This window comes from Acanthopagrus latus, chromosome 17 (assembly GCF_904848185.1).
Source record: "Acanthopagrus latus isolate v.2019 chromosome 17, fAcaLat1.1, whole genome shotgun sequence".
In the NCBI taxonomy this organism is placed as follows: Eukaryota; Metazoa; Chordata; class Actinopteri; order Spariformes; family Sparidae; genus Acanthopagrus; species Acanthopagrus latus.
Window position 1 is genome coordinate 14,817,436 of NC_051055.1, and position 19,906 is coordinate 14,837,341.

The 19,906-nt window shown below is 40.9% G+C and overlaps 2 protein-coding genes across 6 annotated transcripts; both read right to left on the reverse strand.

The window, feature by feature from the left end:
• Positions 1-1,465: 1,465 nt before the first annotated feature.
• znf576.2 (zinc finger protein 576, tandem duplicate 2) lies at positions 1,466-5,712 on the reverse strand. 3 transcript variants are annotated; one of them, XM_037073946.1, is made up of 5 exons: positions 5,375-5,712; positions 4,473-4,640; positions 4,253-4,368; positions 3,421-3,564; positions 1,466-3,266 (listed from the first exon to the last, which is right to left on the reverse strand). In XM_037073946.1, exons 2-5 carry the CDS (start codon positions 4,615-4,617, stop codon positions 2,424-2,426), a joined length of 1,248 nt encoding a protein of 415 aa, XP_036929841.1. In that variant the 5' UTR covers positions 4,618-4,640; positions 5,375-5,712; the 3' UTR covers positions 1,466-2,423. The 3 variants fall into 3 exon arrangements, with proteins under 3 accessions (XP_036929841.1, XP_036929842.1, XP_036929843.1); XM_037073947.1 differs by lacking the exon at positions 5,375-5,712 and adding an exon at positions 5,235-5,347; XM_037073948.1 differs by lacking the exon at positions 5,375-5,712 and adding an exon at positions 5,247-5,342.
• Positions 5,713-6,286: 574 nt separating this feature from the next.
• LOC119005878 lies at positions 6,287-18,294 on the reverse strand. Of its 3 annotated transcripts, none has more exons than XM_037073944.1 (10): positions 18,169-18,294; positions 17,099-17,626; positions 14,117-14,629; positions 10,083-13,735; positions 9,712-9,979; positions 8,935-9,132; positions 8,755-8,841; positions 8,465-8,639; positions 8,127-8,334; positions 6,287-8,033 (listed from the first exon to the last, which is right to left on the reverse strand). In XM_037073944.1, the coding sequence occupies exons 1-10, from the start codon at positions 18,278-18,280 to the stop codon at positions 6,744-6,746; spliced, it is 7,032 nt and encodes a 2,343-aa protein (XP_036929839.1). In that variant the 5' UTR covers positions 18,281-18,294; the 3' UTR covers positions 6,287-6,743. The 3 variants fall into 3 exon arrangements, with proteins under 3 accessions (XP_036929839.1, XP_036929840.1, XP_036929838.1); XM_037073945.1 differs by having other exon boundaries at positions 8,474-8,639; positions 8,755-8,844; XM_037073943.1 differs by having other exon boundaries at positions 8,755-8,844.
• Positions 18,295-19,906: the final 1,612 nt, after the last annotated feature.

A 19,906-nucleotide genomic window follows, 5' to 3' on the forward strand; every position in this document is an offset into this window, starting at 1 on the left:
AGCGACACAAGGAGAGGACATACCTGCGCATGCGTGAGCGCCCCATAGTGTCCTGGAGCGGTATTACAACAACCATCACACAATCAGCTGAAGTGTCCTACCAGGTGGATGAGTTAACGCCACCAGTTCAGTACAGTTAAAGATTTTTCTTATATAAGGAGATGTGGGTTGCTGGTGCTAGGTGGGCCCAGGTATGAATGGTTGTTAAGCCATCTGGGGAGGGAACTTAGTACTGCATTGTAAGTGGGTGATAAGTCATGGTGGAGACTCCTCTGTAAAACCATGCGTCTTCTCCGGCAAAGATGTTTACAATGTTGTCCCCAAAAGCATTATGTACCACCTTCAGATGTGAGCGGACAGCAGAGTCTTGACCTGAGGGGTTGGCCCTCCTCTGCTGTGCCATTCATTTATGGAGAGGTTGTTTTGTTTCCCCAGTGTACAATCTGTGGCTGCACTGAACAGTGTAAACTACATGACTTTGTTTATGCCTGGGAGATTTGTGCTGCCTCAGGGTGTTGCTGGGTTTCAAGTGAACCGTGATATAATGACTATTGAAGATCCTTCTGAGTTCAGTGCAGCCATGACTGCACAGATGATTACATATTGGTCAAAACTCTGCTGTCAGTTTACATTTAAAGGAGAAAAATCATTCCTGTTAATATATGCTGGTAAAGCACCAGCATATATTACTGGATTATTATTTCTTATGGCTATTATTATTATTGGTGTCAGTTCTGATTAACTTATACTGTATATTACTGTTTTCACAATATTAACATTTTTCATTTGTGCAACATATTAATTTAAATATTTATCTGCAATGTAACTATAGCTATGAAACAAATTTAGTTTAGTATAAGGTACAAAATCTTATTCAGAATTCTAGAGGCAGCAGCGGAAATCATAAGTCCTTAAAAACTGGTGCTGGAATGTAACTAAGAACATTTTCTCAGGTATTATACTGAAGTGTAAGTTTGATGTACTTGCATTTCAGTACTTTATACTTCCACTCCACAACATTTTGGGGGCAAATAATGGTACTTATAACTTCAATTATTTGATCATTTTAATTAGTATCCCTTACTTTGCTGATTGAACGCTGTCTGATGCTGTCTTCCTGTTCGCTAATTTAGTATATTATTTCCAAAGGGTGTTAGAAACCCTATGTGCACATTCATCTTATTTCAACTCTTGTATTCAGGTGAGCATAAAAATTCCCATTTCTATGACAAAGTATGCAAGAATTGTATTCAAATTTGAATTAGACATAACTGAAGTACTGCCAGCCTTGCATACAACCTAACAAAAATTTGATTCAGCCTTTTTCAGTTACACCGTTTGGCAGAAAAATCTTATCCGGTATGTAGTCCATGTTAAGGGTCTCAATCAATGGTTCATCACACAAAATACGGGAACACTTGTCTGGTTCCTGCATTAGAAGTGAGAACAAATACAAAAAGGCAGGTTATTTCTTCAGCAGCCTCCCTTGGGACAGCATGTTTTATTACATTTTTGCAGTGTCCAGACACATTGCAGTGGGGAAGAGAAACAATCCAATCAGTGAATAACACATGATATACACAGTTCCTTATGGGACTCTATAGCATTAAAGAGCCATGAGTTCCATTTAAGAAATGTCTAAGACATGAAGTATTATTCTAGTAAGTGAAAAGATAAATCAGGATTATAGTGGATCATTTCTGCCCACATGCCAAACACTCCACATCGAATCTGGAGCACTTAGCCAAAATACATTTTTAGCAGAACATAATCGGGTTATTTTAAAATTCTTCCTCAATGAGACTTAATTTAGAAAGGAACATAATCAAAATATTAAGTGTAAAAAATGCAAAAATATGAACCAGAAGCTGTACATTACACATTTCTTTTGACAAACTGTCTAAACATTCAAACATAGTATCTCTACTAGGCATCTATTATGCTTCAAAGTATGTACTTACCCAATCAGTTTTGAAAAAACAAGAGGAAAAAAAAAAAAAACATAAAAAACATTTCTGTTTTAACCACAAAGTGAGTCGAACAACTCAAAGACAAAGTAATAAATTCACACCACACGCATTTCAAGCTTAAAAAAAACTGAAACAAATCATTTAAAAAGTTAATCAAAACAGTTTGTTTTTACAAATAAACTATTGTTTTTGACAAAGGGTGTAATTCATCGATTTAACAACATTTGGTTAGTCAATTAAGGAGATGTGTCTGTTTGTCCAAAATTTCAACAGCTCAAAATCAAAACTCAACTTTAAATCCAAGACTTGCTAAAATGTCATTCTCAAAACCATTCCAAACTCGTCTGAAACCATATTTGGGAGAATCAGATCTCCAATGTTAAAAGAAAAAGGACAATTCCTGACTAAAATCTTCAAAAACCATACTCTTTCTCCAAAGTCCCCATGTCTCAATTATCTCTTTGCACTTGGGTTTTCGGGTTTTTCCTCTGGGTGGCTTTTCTCGTGAGCTTTCAAGGTGCGCTCGCGACCAAAGCTCTTCCCACAGGTTTGACAGGCGAAGCGGCCCACAGCATGAGCACGCGACATGTGAGCTTCCAGCTGCTCTGGACGGGCAAAGCTCTCTTCACATTCCTCGCAGGGATGGGCTTTCCGCGGGGTGTGTTTCTCCTTCTTGTGAGCGCGAAGCTGAATTAGGCCAGGGAACATGAGGTCACACTCGGGACAGGGGTGCTGACGGGACGTGACAGGATCTGCTTTAGCTTTCTTCTCCTTTCCCAGAGACTGACCGTCATCCTCGGGACTTTTCTTGTTTTCCGTTTCTGAATTTGCTGCAGCTTTAGAAGGACGACCTCGCTTTGCTCCGACTGCTTTTCCCTTTTCCTCTGCCGGAGGTGCTACTGCCGACTCTGCTGTGCTGCTAACCTTCACTGCCTCTTCAGACACTTCTGCCTCATCCTTCTTTTTCCGCTTTCCCTTTTTCTCAGCAGCTGCCACATCTTCAGCTTTGGTAGGCCTTCCGCGTTTCTTGTTGGATGAAGCAGTGCCGTTGCATTGCTGACCTTCAGCTGACTCCTGGTGCACTATCAGCTCTGATTCTGTTTCAAAGCCCTGACCACACTTCTTACAGCGGTGGGTTTTCGCAGGGTCCTCCGGCTGTTCTGCAGTCTCTACATCTGGGCGAGGATGCTGGGTCAGGCGATGAGTACGCAGCAGTCCAGCACTCCGGAAGGTTTCATTGCAATCTTTACATACCAACTGTTTCTCTGGACACACCTGTCTTCTATGGGCTGTGAGCTATGAGGATGAGAAGTTAAAAAGGAACATTAAGCAAAAGCTGGAATGTTTTTTTACATTTCAACTTTGGCATTCATGGTGTTACTAAGTTTGAATTCTGAATTTGAATTTGAATTTAAAAAAAAAAAAAAATCTACTTTCACTTTATACTCACTTCAGAAAAGGTCTTGAAGCTCTCCTTGCAGTGGACACATTTGAAGGGCTTGTCGTCCTTGCTGTGTGTTGGCTGGTGCTGTGTCAGTTCCTCAGATGACAGAAATGTGCGGTCACACACATAGCATGTGAACAGTGTGTTTCCCTGGGAAGACACAAAAAAGAGGAGCCAAAGTTAGAACAAGTCCAGAGCAAGAACTTGTAAAAAGTGAAACCCAATTACATCAGTTTCACCTTATACGCCAAGGACAAGTAATTGTCTTGGGTTCCTGACAACTAACACTATAAAAATATTTCAACAGTGAAGGGCTGCACCTAACAGCTATTTTCGTCATTAACTGATCTGACAAGTACTGTCTTTATTTATTAGTTGTTTGGTTAAATATGGGGAAATATCAGAAAATGGTGAAAAAACATAGATCAGTGTTTCAAAGCACAAGTTTTGTTTGCAACCCAAAGATACTGAAGTTACTGTCATAGAGGAGTAAAGAACACAGAATATATTCACATTTAAAAGCTGAAATGAAAGAATTCTGATTTATTTATCTTTAATAAAAAGTGCCTTAATCATAAGAAGCCTGCTTCATTAAGTATCTGAGTACCTTAGACAACTGGAGTAAAATTGAAAGGGGTGAGAGGCAACAGACACTGATGACGCATCAATCTGATTATGAAAGACCATACAACACTCAGTGTCAGCATATAGTGTTAACAACAGATTGTGTATACAAAAATAAAAAGCAAAGCATCTAATGTATAAATCAGAAAAATGTATTAGCTTGACACTGACACCATTCCTACTAAATTGCATGAGCTGACATTTTGAGGCTTACCTGCTGAAGCTGTTGCTTATACTCTTCCCGGTGGCTCTTCTTCATATGCCTCTCCTTGGCTTTGGCACTGCAGAACGTGATGAAGCACTGGAAACACTGCAGATTTTCATGCTGGTCTGGAAAGACAGGAGAAGATTAATTAGGGTCATACAAAGACAACAATAATCTTTAAATTGCTTTCAGTGAACTGAGATAAAGTTGTGATCACTGTGCCACTTACAGGGCTGAACAGGGGGTGCAGGAGGTCCATTCAAAGTGATGGGTTTGTATGGTTCTGCTGGTTTTTCAGGAGGAACTTCAGGAGGTGGATCTGGTAGTCCCCGACCCATCACTATCTCCTCTATGTTCAAAATCTCAGAGTCCATCCTGATCGCTCACAACAACCTTCCTGGATTCAATTAAGCAGCGCAGGAGCAAAGTCAGAATTAAAGTCCAGTCACATATCAGGTGGAAATAGCAGCAGTTTGGTTGACAGCGAGGAGATAACATTGCTATAATCCTATGAATATCGTTACATACGCATAGATTCATGTTCAACAGATGACACTATACAAATATTTCCCCTACTAGTCAGGCTGAGGGAGCTGTAAAAAAAACAAATGTGTCTGTAGAAACCACAATGTACTTAGCCTGAGGGTTGTTTATCTATTAGCCCAGTTTCCCCTCAGGAATCACTCAAGTTTCAGCTCATCCTGGCTAACGTTACGCTGCTGCCTTTAAGGCCGCTCGCTAAGCTAACTAGCTCAATGCAAGCATACAAAACCATCCGACAAACACCTCGCTGATTAGAAATACTTAACAAGTCTAGATGATGAACTGGAACCGCTTTCAGTAAAACGACACTGCTTCAGTTTAATGTATGTGCACGTAGCTAACGCTAATAATAAAGTATCAGGCCACCGAGCGGGCTAGCGTCAGCTAGCTACTCGTTAGCGCTAACAACACTGGCTGCCATTCAAAGAGGATCGAAGACTTTTCCTGCCTTTTCACACACCAAGTTTTAACTCATTTTTTGGCGCTTGCGTGCATTTGCTGTGTACCGATATGGAGTAAGTCAGTATATGCACCTATAGCCAACGAGTTAAAAATACAAATACAAAATTGAGAAGACGTTCACGTTACCTCTAACCGCTCTTTGAAGGTAGTTTGACTGGGAGAGTTGACCCCACAGAAGTAGAACGGATAGATCGGACACTTCCTGGTGTATGGTTGTGGCAGCCGTTGGTACAACTAAGATGGCTGCCGCTGGAGGAGCCCTCGCTACTGATGTTCAGACATCAGAAAATATTCAAATATGAAGCCCTCTGAAGACAAACAGAGGAGCAGCTTGTGTCGTGGTGACTGCAGGAATAACCCGCAGAACAGTAATTAAAACGAAACACATGATTTCAAAAGTTCTACAGGGTAACAGCCTTGTGATTAAATATTGTTTTGTTTTTTTTGTTCTTTTTAATGTTGTCACCCTTGTTCGTTTATTAACTGTTTACTCTAAAGTCTGCTCTGTCACACGTCTTAAGCGGACAGCTACACATTAACGACCATGGATTTGAACTTACCACCTTTTCTATTCAGCCTGAATCTATGGTTGATCTATGTCACGTGACCCAAAACAACTTGGTGAGATTCGTTATTCTCAGTCAGTGCTGTAGTATGTTTACATCCTTCTGTCAGGAGGTCCATGCATCGTTTTATACTAGATCACCTTTATATTAAATATACCATAGACCAGAAACACAAACTTGCCCCAACATTTGAAGTCTATTTCTAACTTATTTGCACCATTTTCCACTAGGTGTACCATGCTCTCTGTTATTTCTGTGGTAACTATTAGCTAATGTATCTATAGGAATATGTGTATGTAAATATAAAAAAAAATGTAAACTGTATTTTTACATTGTATTTAGGATTTTCACTGCCTTTGTGCAATGGGACTATAAATCAACCACTCTACATAAAAATGTCAGCTGTCAAAGAGGTGTATTGTGTCAACATTTATCTTTAGTTTTCAAATAAAAAAACAACAAAAACGATGTGTGTATTTCTTTTCTCTTTCTTTTCTCTTTTATTGTTTTCTGAAATTGGATACCGTCAACTTCATAGAGCAAAACAAGCTCATTATAGAATGTGAATGAGTTCAGTTTAAAATAAATAGTAAAAAAACATTGTGTCAAAAATCATGTATGCTATGAGTATGTTTTTTTTTTACATTTCCTTTTGAAGGCAAATTCATTTTTACACGTGCTCATGACATTCTAAGCCACATCACAAAGCATTTAGGTTGTTTGTTTTTTTTTTGTTTTTTTTTTACAACTGCAGCACAATAATCCTACAAAACAACAACGAAGCATAGGCATCATGGAAAATTTGTAAGGACAAAGCAGATACTTCCATTTTTTGATTAGCTGGGTTGACTTACACCAACAGCACAGTTACATTCTAAACTAGAATGCAAAATGTTGAATAATAAGGGTGAAGTAGACTGTAGTGGACACTAGTCCTTCCCCAAACTTCCTTGATTATGGAAATTTAAAAAACAGTTGTGGTTGCGTGAGATACAAAGAAAGACACAGCACTTAAGGCATAAGACTCGAGACGTTCTTTGACAGTCCCCAAAACGACACCTGCCGCCCTCTCCCTCCCCAAGCTGCTCGGGCCAGTGGCCTGAACCGTCGTACCGTGTGGCTGCATCCGGCAGAGGACTTTCCTCCACCAGCTTTGGATTGGGTGTTTCACTTGTTCTGTTGGCCTTCTCGGAGGGGGGTTGAGGGGGGACTGAGTCTTGGGTGTCTGAGCCACTGGAAAGGATCAAAGCCTTGGACACCTCCAGTCTAAAGGCCATGAGAGTGAAAGGTGCAGTTGCTGCTCTGTGATCCTGTCTGTACAGGAGCCAGGAGTTGACCAAGGCCAGATCTGTTAGGTACCAGAGCACCGCTTGAGGCCAGCAGGTTGGGGCCGAGGCAGTGAGAGGGATGGTGTAAAGATTCAGCAGCTCTCTGTTGAGGTGAGCCGACATCTGGGCCTTCTCGAAGTTGTCAATGAGTGAAGACATGTTCATCTGGCCGTTCCCAGCCGTAGAAAGTATGAAGCCACAGTGTGACCTGCGTAACATCAGCTTCCCATCTGAGCTTACAAACTCATCTCCGATCTGTCCTCGGGCTCCGCCCACCCTGCCCGCACCGTGAACTCCAGCAACTAACAGCCGCTCGAGCATAGCAGGAGTGGAGAGTTCCTGTTTGCAAAGAAACACCATGCTACCTTTGGGGACCATTTTTTCTACAGCATCTTCTTTGCTGGCTAGACCCATTTTAAGATCCACGTGTAAGAGCAAACCGCTAAATCCAATTAATGTAGTACAGTGGAGAGAGGGTTTCTTATTGTGTATTTTCCCAGTCAAAGGAAGCTGATATTGGTCAACCGCATAATGACCATCTCGTCCTAACGACTGGCATCCTTCTTTGAAACGGCGCAATAATGGCTGAGCCTTCCACAGGGGATCAGTCTGTGTTTTTGAACTATTCGGGTCATCAGGAGTGTCCCCTTGCCTTTGCCCATCATCATGCTGAGAAATGTCACAGTGACTGTTTGAGGGTTTTTTACCATGCTGTGCATTTTGCAAGTCACATTCATGGGTTCCTTCCAGAGCATTACTGTTGACTTGATCCTTCACAGGAGAAGCAAGCTTCAACCTACGAGATAGCTCCAAGAAGCGGGACAGTGACATGGCGTCAGCAATCAAGGGCACCTTAGTCAAGTCCTCCCAGTACAGCCTCGCACTGGGAAACTGAAAAATATCAAGAGAGAAAAAAAGCTTTTAGTGGTTTCCTGTCAAACTAACAGTCAACCTTCGAGAGAGGGGTCACAACTGAGCACAAACCTTTAATGTTCCCATTGCAATGTGGATCCCAACAAACTGTGCAACCTCTCTGGCTGTGACAGGGCTGGGCATGTTAGTCAGTTTGTTTGTGCAGCTGCCAATTTCTACCCAGGTATCCCAACCAAAATATTTGGAGAAGTAATCAATGGGCTCCTTTGTCCTGTTTTCCTCTATTGGTGTTTGGAGCTGACTTGTTGAAGTTGGCAAACTAAGGGATAAAATGAAAAAAAAAAAATATCATGAGCACAACATGAGTGAGAACCATACACAGTGCAAAAGCTAGCAATTGTTTAGCAAAAGTTTTTTGTTGTTTGTAAGGTGTGAAAGATGTATTGTACTTTTGTGACCTTCCATCTGGTTGACTTGTGCCGTCTGTTTGGTTCTTGTAGAAAAAGACCATCACTTCTGCTTCTGAGTCAAGCTGAGGATCAGACAATTCGAACCCACCCACGTCCTCTTCATCTGAACTCTGGAGGAGAAACTCTTGGATATCTGGTGGATGCTCTACCTCAACTGGAAGATCAATTATTATATTAAGTATGATTTATGGTGACCATTTCTCATCAATAGCTTCAACATGTTGATCAAGAAACTACAAATACTGGTCATTTAAAAATAGAAAACAAACCTTGTCCATCTGGAAAGTCACTGACCCCTGGTTCTGATAACAGTCCTCTGACTCTCATTTCCTGGTAGTCAGAATGGCTCCCTTCATCTGCTGGGAAAAGATTCAACATTAAAATAATGGTCTTCCTATCATCTTTCATAAAAACAGAGGGGATTATCACCGGAAACGACAATGACTCACCTAAATCACATTCTGTCACTTGATGTTCTGTCTGCATAGCATCAGTGGATGTCCCAGTGGTTAAGTCCCCACTGTTGGTCTGAGCAGCTCCCAGAAGCACCTCCCTCTCCTCCTCCTTCACTGGGTAGAAGATACACTGGCTTGTGTTGAACTCAGGGGAGACATGACAGTCACTTGTTGTTTCTCCACTCTCTATGACTAAAAGGACAAAGCCAAAAACATCCAAGTTTGAAACCACAAAGGCCAAGTATTTTTTGGCCTTTATATGGCTTTATTGATAGAACAGCCGCCTGGGGCTGCTGCAGTGAGGACAAAGCCTCTGGACATGGGACACCCGTTCTACCAACTGAGCTAAACGGCGCCCCGTGTTTTCTGTTTACTTGTCAATGGCAGCAAGACTCAGGAAGTCACTGCAGTCAACTGTTGTTGCATGCGACTCCCGAAGAACTGGAAATGGTTTAAGCCTTAAACTGGCATATCTTTATCCCTTATTGTGTATGTTTTAAACATATAGTGAGTTAATAAGAAAGGCTTGGGTGTTAGAAGGATTATTTTTAAATTCTCGGAAGAGCCAAGTCAGTTGTTTACCCTTACTTCTGTTCCATGTCTACCTGCCCAGGGACAGCAGCTGGCTATAGCTCATACATGCTTCACAGACATGTGAGTGGTGATGATTTTCTTACCTAACTCCCAGAGAGAAAGACAATAATCACATTTCCCACAATGTTGAAATAGTACCATATTAATGTACCCACTACAGTGTGGGCTAACACTCACGTGGACTAGAGGTGTTTTCATTGACAGGCTCAACGTTCCATCGGATGTGTCCGCTGCCCTCCTCAGCCTGAACCTCATTCAGCATGAGAGTGGTCTCCTCCTTCACCAGAACAGTCCTTATATCACGATGGTGCTGTGGCTGCATGGCTGCACTCTGTCTACTTTGACAGGTGGCTACAGGCAGCAGTGGATCTGAGATGTTCTCTTCAACCTTGATCTCCTGGCGTGCAAGGACTTGTACCTCATTTTCAGCGATCCCATCCAAACCCTAGAATAAAAACAAATTGCAACAAATGAAAAACAAAGTTTGCATGTTGAATTCATTATTTGTTGTTAATGCAAACTATTAGTAGGTACAATTAGCATCTCACCCGTTGTTGATTGACCTGTGCTGTCATCAGGCAAAGCTCCTCGTCAGCAGTTGCTCTTTGTCTTGAGGAGAGGAACTTCTCAAGTATGATGCCTGGAGACTGGTCCCTGTCTTGTTCCTCTCCTTCCTGTGGTCCTCTTTCATTCATTACACCCTCAACACTAGTGGTAACCGACTCCAGCTCAAACACGACTTGAGCATCAGGAGATTCCTGTATTGTAGAGGTCATAGAGGCCAAACACGAGGAAGGAGCAGTAGCTATGTTGGCCTCACCATCAATAGTCTCTGGAACTTGTGAGGTCTTTGTCCTGTTCTCACCTGCATCAATCATTTCTGAATCAGAGGTGACAGGATTCTTTTCATAAACTACCTGACAGTCTTCCTGGTCTTTCTCCAACTCGGTTCCTCTGACGGTATCTCCAACTGAAACTCTCTTTGATATCATGTCCCTATTTAGATGACCTGTTCCTTTTTTCCTACCCTTTGGAGCATTCCTTGCAAGAGCTACTTTCCCTCCTTCTTTTTTCTTCTGGACTAAGATTTCTTCCTCTTCTTCTTTGATCTCTATTTCATGAGTGGAGCATGACACTGTCTGTGAAGTTAGACTGTTTCCAGTTTCATTACTTACTCGCCCAGTGATTCCATCCTTGGAATTACAGGTTTCATTTGATTCATTTTGGGAAACAGTATCATCATGAGAAGTTGGATCATCTCTCTCATTTTGCTCTCCAACAGTTACTAAATTTACGTCAAGAAGTAAATCCTCTTTCATGTCTTCACTTGTGGAGCCCTGAACTTCAGCCTCAGAGCTGGAATTCTTCTGGGTACCTTCTTCTTGTGTCTCCTTATTAGGTGTCAAAAGTTCTCCTGTCTCTGAAATCTCTGTCTTACTAGTAATATTTAAAGGATATTCAGATATGAAATTTGTAGGAATCTCACTGCTTTTCATTTGATCAGATGGTGAGTGTACCTCTGGAGAGGTATGATGTTGATAATCTGTTCCTGTTTTACCTTCACCCTTATCTTCATAGGCACTCATTTCAACATCTGAAGGAGGAATGGGCAAAGAAGGGGATGGAATCAAAGATGGAAAAGAAACACTTCGCTCTCTGTCGTCTAATGCCATCTCTCCTATCTCAGGCTCAGTATCCCAGTCAGCAGCACTGTTCATCACCCCACCAACCTTATCATGCTGTTTTGGAAGCTGGTAAAGATCCAAACTGGAGACGCCTTCAAAGATGTTTCCATTAGTGTAAGTGAGACCGGGACTCTCTACAATGTGGACCATTGCCTTGTGCTTCTGAAGGGATGAGACTTCACCAAATCTCTCTCCGCAGTCCTTACACTCTAAGGCACGCTTGGAATGAGAGGTTATCACACCTTCAGTCTCCACTCTCAAGGAAGCTTTACGTTTTCTAGTGGTCTTTGGCCTGGTGGGCAGTGTCTCAGGTGGTTGATGGGAAACCTGTAGTGAGGACAACATTGAAAGCGCTTTCTGGGGTTTTTTGGGTCTTCCTCCTTTTTTCTTACCTCCTGCTGTGAAATGATTTGTAGACTCACTTGTTGGATGTTTGAGTCTGTTGTCCTTGCTCTGTTGGGACATTGTTTGGGACTCATGAGCGGTAGTGTCTTGTGTCTGGGCTGATGCCTTTGAAGTGTCCAACTTGTAAACTTTTAGTTGGGGCTGTTTATGACCTTTCAGTAGAAGTAGAACGTCTTGTGTTGTGTTTGGGCCAGGTATCTCTGCTAAAGCTATGTTAGTCTTTTCTTTTTCCTGTCTTGCCAGGTTTTTCCTTTGCTTCCCATCCTTTGCATTCTTAGGCTGATCTTTTTGCATTACTTTTGCTTGCTTGTTCTTTTTCAAAACAGGCGAGGCTTCAGTTTTGTGCTCACTTGTATGAGTCACAGCCTTTGTGACCACTTCTTTCTGCTTTTTCAGTTTATTTTTCCTTGTATCCTCTTTGATTTGTTGGGTAGGCTCCAGTGTGGATGGTGATTTCATTTCATTGGTAGATATCAAATGTCCTGCTTTCTTGTCCTTTTTTCCTTTTCTTCCCCTTTTCTGCGATGGCAGTTTTTTTTCTGAGAGGTTTCTTGTTGGTGTTTTACCTCTTATCACATCTTCCTGCATTGGTTGACGCTGCTGTGATGGCTTCTTCTGTCTCTTGTTTTTCTTGTCTTTGCTTTGTGGGCCAAATTTAACAACAAGATGAGACTTTCTGGTTCTTTGGCGTTTGGCAGGCTGCGCATCAATTTGTAAATCTTCCTTGCGTTTGGATCTCACTAGTTCTTGCATATATCCTTGAAAGATAAACGTCCTGGCTGGCTTTCTTTTCCGCACTTTCACCAGTTCTTGAGCTGACATCACATTTACAGGTAATTCTGAGATCTGTGGCACCTGCTTTGTCTCTAGTTTTGACGGAGCCTCTTCTTTAGCAGATTGGTCCTCTACTTTGGATGGGTCCTCCACCTGCTTCTGATCTTCCCTGCTAACTCCCAGCAATTTCTCAGATGGGTCTTGTTCAAGTGGTTCTTGTTCAGCCCTTTCCTGAATCTCGTGTGGTGCGGCTCCTTCCATCCCAGGGTGAAGCTGATCCAGACTTACCATTTGCATCGGTGAATCAACCTCTTCTTTGCCATTAGTTTTGGATTCGTTTTGAGTTTGTGTAAGTGTGTCTGGTGGAACAAACGGGCAAGGTGGAAGGTCCCGTTGTTCTTTACATAACGGTGTCAGCTCCAACTCAACTGTATGTGAAAGTGGTTGGACTGACAGGCTCCTCTCCTGCTCAACTATTGCACTCTGATATGGAGCATGATCAGGAGTCTTCTCAAATTCAGTGACTGCTACAAGAGAGGACAGGATATCACTTTGTGGCATAGTTTGGGATTGTTCCAGTTCATCAGTTGGTATCAAGGCAGGGGTAAGTTCTAATATGACTGTTTGCTCTAGGTTTTGTTTGAGGATATCGTCTTCATTCTGACAAGCTATTTGATCCATAGGATCAGGCTGAATCACACCAATATCGGGTTGGTGAAGAATTTGATGCGTCACCCCTTCCCCAGGTCTCTCTGTTTGCTCAGTCTGAACAAGTGTTAGCTCTATATTTTCACCTGCTGCTATCTGGGAACCCAGCTCTGAGAAAGATGGGTTTTCCAACTGTCCATCTGGGGTAATAGGTTCCAGTATAATTGTTTGTTCCATTGGATCACATGTGTTGTCTGAAGGGTCCAATTCAACTGTCTTAAATTCTGTCTGTTTCAGTCCCATAAAATCTATTTGTGGTGGATTGAGATTGAGATTCACTGGTTCTGCCAGCTGTGATGTTTGTTGCACTTCCAGTGGTGGGGCATGAGGTGGCACTTGCCCCAGTATGACAACTTGGTTCACTTTCTGCACATTTCCTAAAGATTCAATAAGTCTGCGAATCTGCTCTGTGTCAATATTAGCATCAACTTTTTGGAGAGGTCCATTCGGTTCCACCTGTAGTAGCGCTGGCTGGTAAATGGATATTGGAGTTATGATGGGTGTACCTTGGAGGGCATTACTGCCTGCAGCAGGCAACACCTTGTGCTTCGTTTTCATGTGATGTAGCCGTGTCTTGGTACTCTTGAAGGTGGCCTTGCATACAGAACAAGGATACTTTTGAGAAGAACCTAAAAATAATAAAAGGAAGAAACATATGTATTGCGGTATATCTAGTTTTATAAAAATAGTTAACTAATTTAAATTTTTACTAGAATGAATCTAGACATTGTGCTCAGAAACATACATGTGAACCTCAGGTCTGTGTTGGAAGAAATGGAAGAAGATCAACAAAATCAATACAATTGATTACCATGTCAATCTCTCATGGAAATGTATCGAATAGTTTTTGAGACACCTCAGTCTGAACCAAAGTTGTGGACTGACCGAGAGACAGACCAACTTGTTTCATCCCTACGGCCATGCTGCACATACTGTATTTTAAATGTAGGTTACCATTTTAAAATGCAAAATGATAAGACAACCATGAAATCAATTCTTTTTTTTCTTACCATCATCTTTCTTAACTTGTGCTTTAACTGTGGTTTCTTCGCCATTTCGTTCACCTCTCTCTGGCAAGTGTGACTCTATATGCTTCTGCAGAGCTTTGGACATGGTGAATCTCTTTCCACACTCCTTGCAAACATACGGCCTCTCTCCAGTGTGTGTGCGGCGGTGATACTTAAGCAGTGTCATGGTTTTGCAGGGTTTGCCACAATCGGTACAGGCATACCCATCCAAGCCAAAATGAATCTTTTTATGAGAGGTGAGCTCAGATGATTTGTTGAAGGCCTGGCTGCAGATTGGACACTTAAAGGGGTTCTTCTCTGTGTGGGCTTTCTGGTGGGCCATAAGCTCTGTGGAGTTCGTGAAGTGGCGGTCGCAGACATAGCAAGCAAAAAGGGCATTTCTCAGTATGCAATGTTCATATTCTGCTGGGTGGCTCAACTTGAGATGACGCTCTTTGCTCTTGTGGTCACTGAAGATTATGTGGCACTCCATACACTGCAGGGAGAGCTGAGATGCTGGAGGGAAACAAGACAGGAGGGGGGTAATTTGTATATGTGATTTATATGCAGCCATATTCTTAGAATAAAGGAAAATACTTGTAGAAAGCATAAAGGCTTGCACAAAAAAAACTTAGGTAAATATGGTGACTTTAGAAACAGATGGGTAGCTTCATAAAGTTAACACACAAAACCCTTAGCCAAAGGAGACCCCACCATGTCTATAACTTCCCCTTACCAGCAAGACAGGGATTGATGGATACGCTACAGATATGATACAGATCATTTGTAATCAAGGAGACCAATGACTGATATCTGGAACAAATATAATGTACATAAGAGCTAAAACTAAATATATAAAAATTAAATAAATAGTGTCAACATTTAGCATAACCAGTGATACAATGTAACTAATTACTATTAAAATACAATTTTTGGGTATTTTACTTGTCTCAACATTGTCTGCCAATTTATACTTCTACTCCATTATATTCATTTGATAGCTTGAGTCACTTTGTAGATTCAGATTTTTCAGTGCTGATAGGCTTTTACTTGTGACATGTAACCAATCAGATATTGTTGTGGGCGGGACATTAAGAGAGACCACAGAGTTGTGACTACAATGACAGAATCTTGCATCATTGTTACACTTTTGAATTAATGTATTTTATCAGCAATCTGGCACAAAAAACAAACACTGTATAGTTTTGTTTTTTTTAAAAAGAATACAAAAAAGTGCATACATATGGTATATATTTCATGAATGGATAAAGAAGTAACATTTTGATGAGAGCTTGTTTAATGGGTTTTATTTTGAGGAACTGTGATCACTGCTCAGGGGCAGCCCAGCCAAAATATTAGTCCAGCTCTAACCTGCAGTGCTTTGTTTGGCTGCTACTGAACACCAGAAACTATTAACTGTACAGGTTTAGCCAAACTTGATAATGTGTATGCATGGTAAAACAAAACATCAGTGTTATTCCAAAAGCACATGTTAAAAATGAATTCCACAATAATGATCGTGCACAAGTAATTAGTACAACTAAAGTAGTATTGTGTATTTAACCAAAAACAGCAGCTACTATAGAAATCACACTACTGCAACTACTGCTGAAAAACAAAGGAACCAATATGCTACTGTAAAAAAAAATACAGTAACTAACATAGTAAATCGCAGTAATCACCACACTACTGTCAAAATATACAGTAGATTTCCAATGGTGTAGTACCTGTTTACTGTGCAGACTGCCATGCCCACAGTATCAAATCGTGAACTGAGATTTTCTACAAACCCCAATTCCAATGAAGTTGGGATGTTGTATAAAATGTAAATAAAATCAGAATACAATGATTTGCAATTCCTTTTCAACTTATATTCAATTGAACTAAGACAAATACAAGATATTCAATGTTCAAACTGATAAACTTTATTGTTTTTGGGCAGATAATCACTCACTTTGAATTTGATGCCTGCCACACGTTCCAGAATAGCTGGGACAAGGGCATGTTTACCACTGAGTTACATCACCTTTCCTTTTAACAACTCTCAACAAGTGTTTGGGAACTGAGGACACTAATTGTTGAAGTATAGTAGGTGGAATTTTTTTCCCTTTCTTGCTTGATATATGAGTTAAGTTGCTCAACAGTCCGGGGCCTCCGCTGTCATATTTTGTGCTTCATAATGTGCCACACACACCAAAGTGTTCCTGAGCCCATGTGGTAATATCCTTGACAGAATGATGTCGGTTTTTAATGCAGTGGAGCCTCTTATACATGCAGAGATTTCTCCAGATTCTCTGAATCTTTTGAAGAAATTATGGACTGTAGATGATGAAATCCTGATGAAATTGTACGTTGAGAAATGTTGTTCTTAAACTGTAAGACTATTTGCTCATACAGTTGTTCACAATGTGGTGAACCTCGCCCCATCCTTACTTGTGAACGACTGAGCCTTTCGGGGATGCTCCTTTTATATCCAATCATGGCACTCACCCATTTTCAATTACCAGGTTCACCTGTGGAATGTTCCAAACATGTTTTTTTTAAGCATTCCTTAACTTTCCCAGTCTTTTGTTGCCCCCCATCCCAGGTATTTTGGAACGTGTTGCAGACATCCAGTTCAAAATGAGAGTATATCTGCACAAAAACAATAAAGTTTATCAGTTTGAACAGTAAATATTTTGTCTTTGTAGTGTATTCAACTGAATCTAAATTGGAAAGGATTTGCAAATCATTGTATTCATTATTGTAATCATTCTTTTTTTTTTTTTTATGTTTTATAAAACATCCCAACTTCATTGGAATTGGGATTTGCATAACTTCTAAACCTCTCTAACAAGAAATTTGACTCAGAGTGCTGTTATATTTTAACTTTCATATATAGTGCCTGGTTCTGAACTGAAATAAATGGACCAAACTGGTGTCTCAACCCAAGCCCTGTTGAGAGGGATGTAACAGAGAACAACACATATACACAGTAATACTCACATGTGAGAGGCATAGCCAGATGTTTTGACATGTCTATCTTCAGAGGATCTACCATCGCCTTCTTGGAAGGAACATATTTCCTACCATCACGAGCACCTTCGTCCTGTTTCTTTTCCTTTTGTCCATCACACCCAGGATTTGTATTCATGTCAGGTACCGGTTCAATGGAAGTATTTGGCTTTGAAGCAGAGTCCAGCTCCATTCCTGCAGTGTTATCTGAGGGCTCAGGCAGTGGCTCATTCCCCACTGCCTGAGCACCCGCCACACTCGCGGGTGCTTCTGCCCGTGTCCCATTTTCCTGTGGTGTGACTGGTGTGTCGGTCTCAGCAGGAGCAGCTGATTTGTTCTCCACTTTTTGTGCATCTGGTTCACTTTGTGCTGGCTGAGCTTCAGTCTCGGTGTCCAGTGGTTTCTCTGTGGTTGCTGTGTTCACAGGGTTTGGCCCTGTGTTCGACTGGATCGGGCTCTGCATGGCTCCCTGCCTCTTGGCTTGTCCAGTGCCCCTTTTTTCATGTGTTTCTAAGAAACCTGGTGACACAAAGAAACGCAGTGACAGGTATACCAGGATATACTGGGATACTGACCAAACATACTAACTACACAATAAATTAGTATCATTTAAGCTTATTGGACTGCTGTTTACACAAGTAGATTTTCTTGAAGGCGGTAAGAAGCAGCTTTGTTATCTACATGGCGACAGCTGGGAGACCACAGAATGAATGGGCTTACAACATTTGTATCACAAAAGAGGACCGACGGACATGAAGGGCAGTCGTTTGAGGCTGTAGTATGACCCAGACCCAACCCCTGGATGTGTATAAACACAGTGCTGCAACATGCTGATGATTCCCTTCAACAACACCCCCACATTAACCACAGATACACAGATAATGGTAGCCCAGTTAGCTTAAATTCACCGATTTGCGGTAAGAATCGAGTTGCAAATGTTAGCATCTCTGTGTCGTTGCTGCGCCAAAGATGCTAACTGACTCTCAGCGTCCACTCCCTCTCTCGCACAGACACCCGTATTGCTGCTGTATGATTGTAGGAGGACGTAGGTTTGAGGTTACCTGGGCTCTGTCGTCCTCCCGAACATCTCCGCGTCGCTCCGCACAAAGCAAACACAGAGGAAGCTGCAGACATCGTGACGTCACGTCGCACAAGTGGCATAGAGGGGTTCATGGGAGTTGTGGTTTTTCCGGGTCAGCCCTTCACTTGTCCAACTGGTTTGTCCACTCTGCTGAAACTACAACACAAAAACAGATGGCCAAACACTGCCAGTAATCCTGCTTTCATATTTACAAATGTTGAGAAGATGCTGAGAAGACCAAAGAGCTGGTGGTGGATTTCTACAGGCACAGACAACCCTGCACACAAGTGAACATCCTGGGAAGGTGACATCAAGATAGACTAATACATCCCAAGTGTATAAAGAAGAAGGAGAAGGAGAAGTGTTGCAGGTCCTTCCTTCCTGCTGCTGTCACACTTTACAAGCAGCACGGCTCCCAGTAAACCTCACTGTGCGCTGTGCAATACAAACTTAATACATAACTCATTTCTCATTTTTGGTTTGCGCTAACTGGACATTTTTTTATGCCCACATTTAATATTTGTAAATAACAAAACACTGCCACACTGTTTATAATTACACTGTTCATATTGTACAACATTAGGTATATACAAGTCTATTCTATTTCTTACCATTTTATTATATTGTTTATTGTAATATTACTGTCCTTTGGCTGTTGTGGCAAATAAATGTCCCTGTTTGCGGGACAAATAAAGAAATCCTGATTCTGATTCTGACTAATAATGCTACAACTGTTGATATTTTATATGCTGTATTAACATTTACATACAGTATCTAATGAAAGTGCTAATGTATTGTTGTAAAGTGTATCTTTTCTGTTATGTAATTCATCTATAACATTGAGTGTTGAAACAACATTAGAATTAAAAACTGCTCAGTTAGGGAAGCTGATCAACTGTGTATAAGCTGATAATGACAGGATTATAATAATGAGATTGTGTATAAGTCTCTTGAGCTCCATTAGATCTCACTGTATTAATAACTCAGCCATTGCTCACAGTACAAACTCAAATTTACTAAGTGCTGATTGTGTTGGACTGATGAACCATCAAATGTGAGCTTATAGTAATGACTTTAATATGGAAGCTGCATCTCTTACTTTTACTGTTCATTTTTACTTTTTAATATTCATTATCAAAAATGAAGTACAACCACTTTCAAATCTAAATGATCATATCTTAATGATGCTTCTGCTCCTAATATAACTGTTAATGACAAGCGAGTTAGAAAATAACCATTTTAAACGTTCCTCTTCCTCTTCTTCAAAAAAGTGCCTGATGTATATTTTTGGGTCTTTTTCATTAGGCTTTTTGTTTATTTGTTCTGATATCATTTCCAGTTTAACTTTGTTTTCTTTATGTTGCTCATAAGTTATTTAATGAAATGTTCAGATTTTGTCTGTTTTTATTTTAGTTTACAGGTGGTAGTTTTAAAAATGTACAATGTTAAAAAGTCAGTTCAGATGGATTTCAAAAATAAGTATCTAAAATATATAATTCTTGTACAAATGTTTCAGTCAATTCTCAGAATAATTAACGTTGGTAGCACATACTAGAAAAAGGAAATGCCAAACAGCAATCTGAATTCAGACTTTTAGCTTGAAATGTTTCCAAACTCAGATTAGTGTCATCATACACTGTATTGTGCAAAAAGTCTCAAATACATTCTCTCCCCCTGCAAATAGAGACAAACACTACACACATTTTGAATTCATTTCA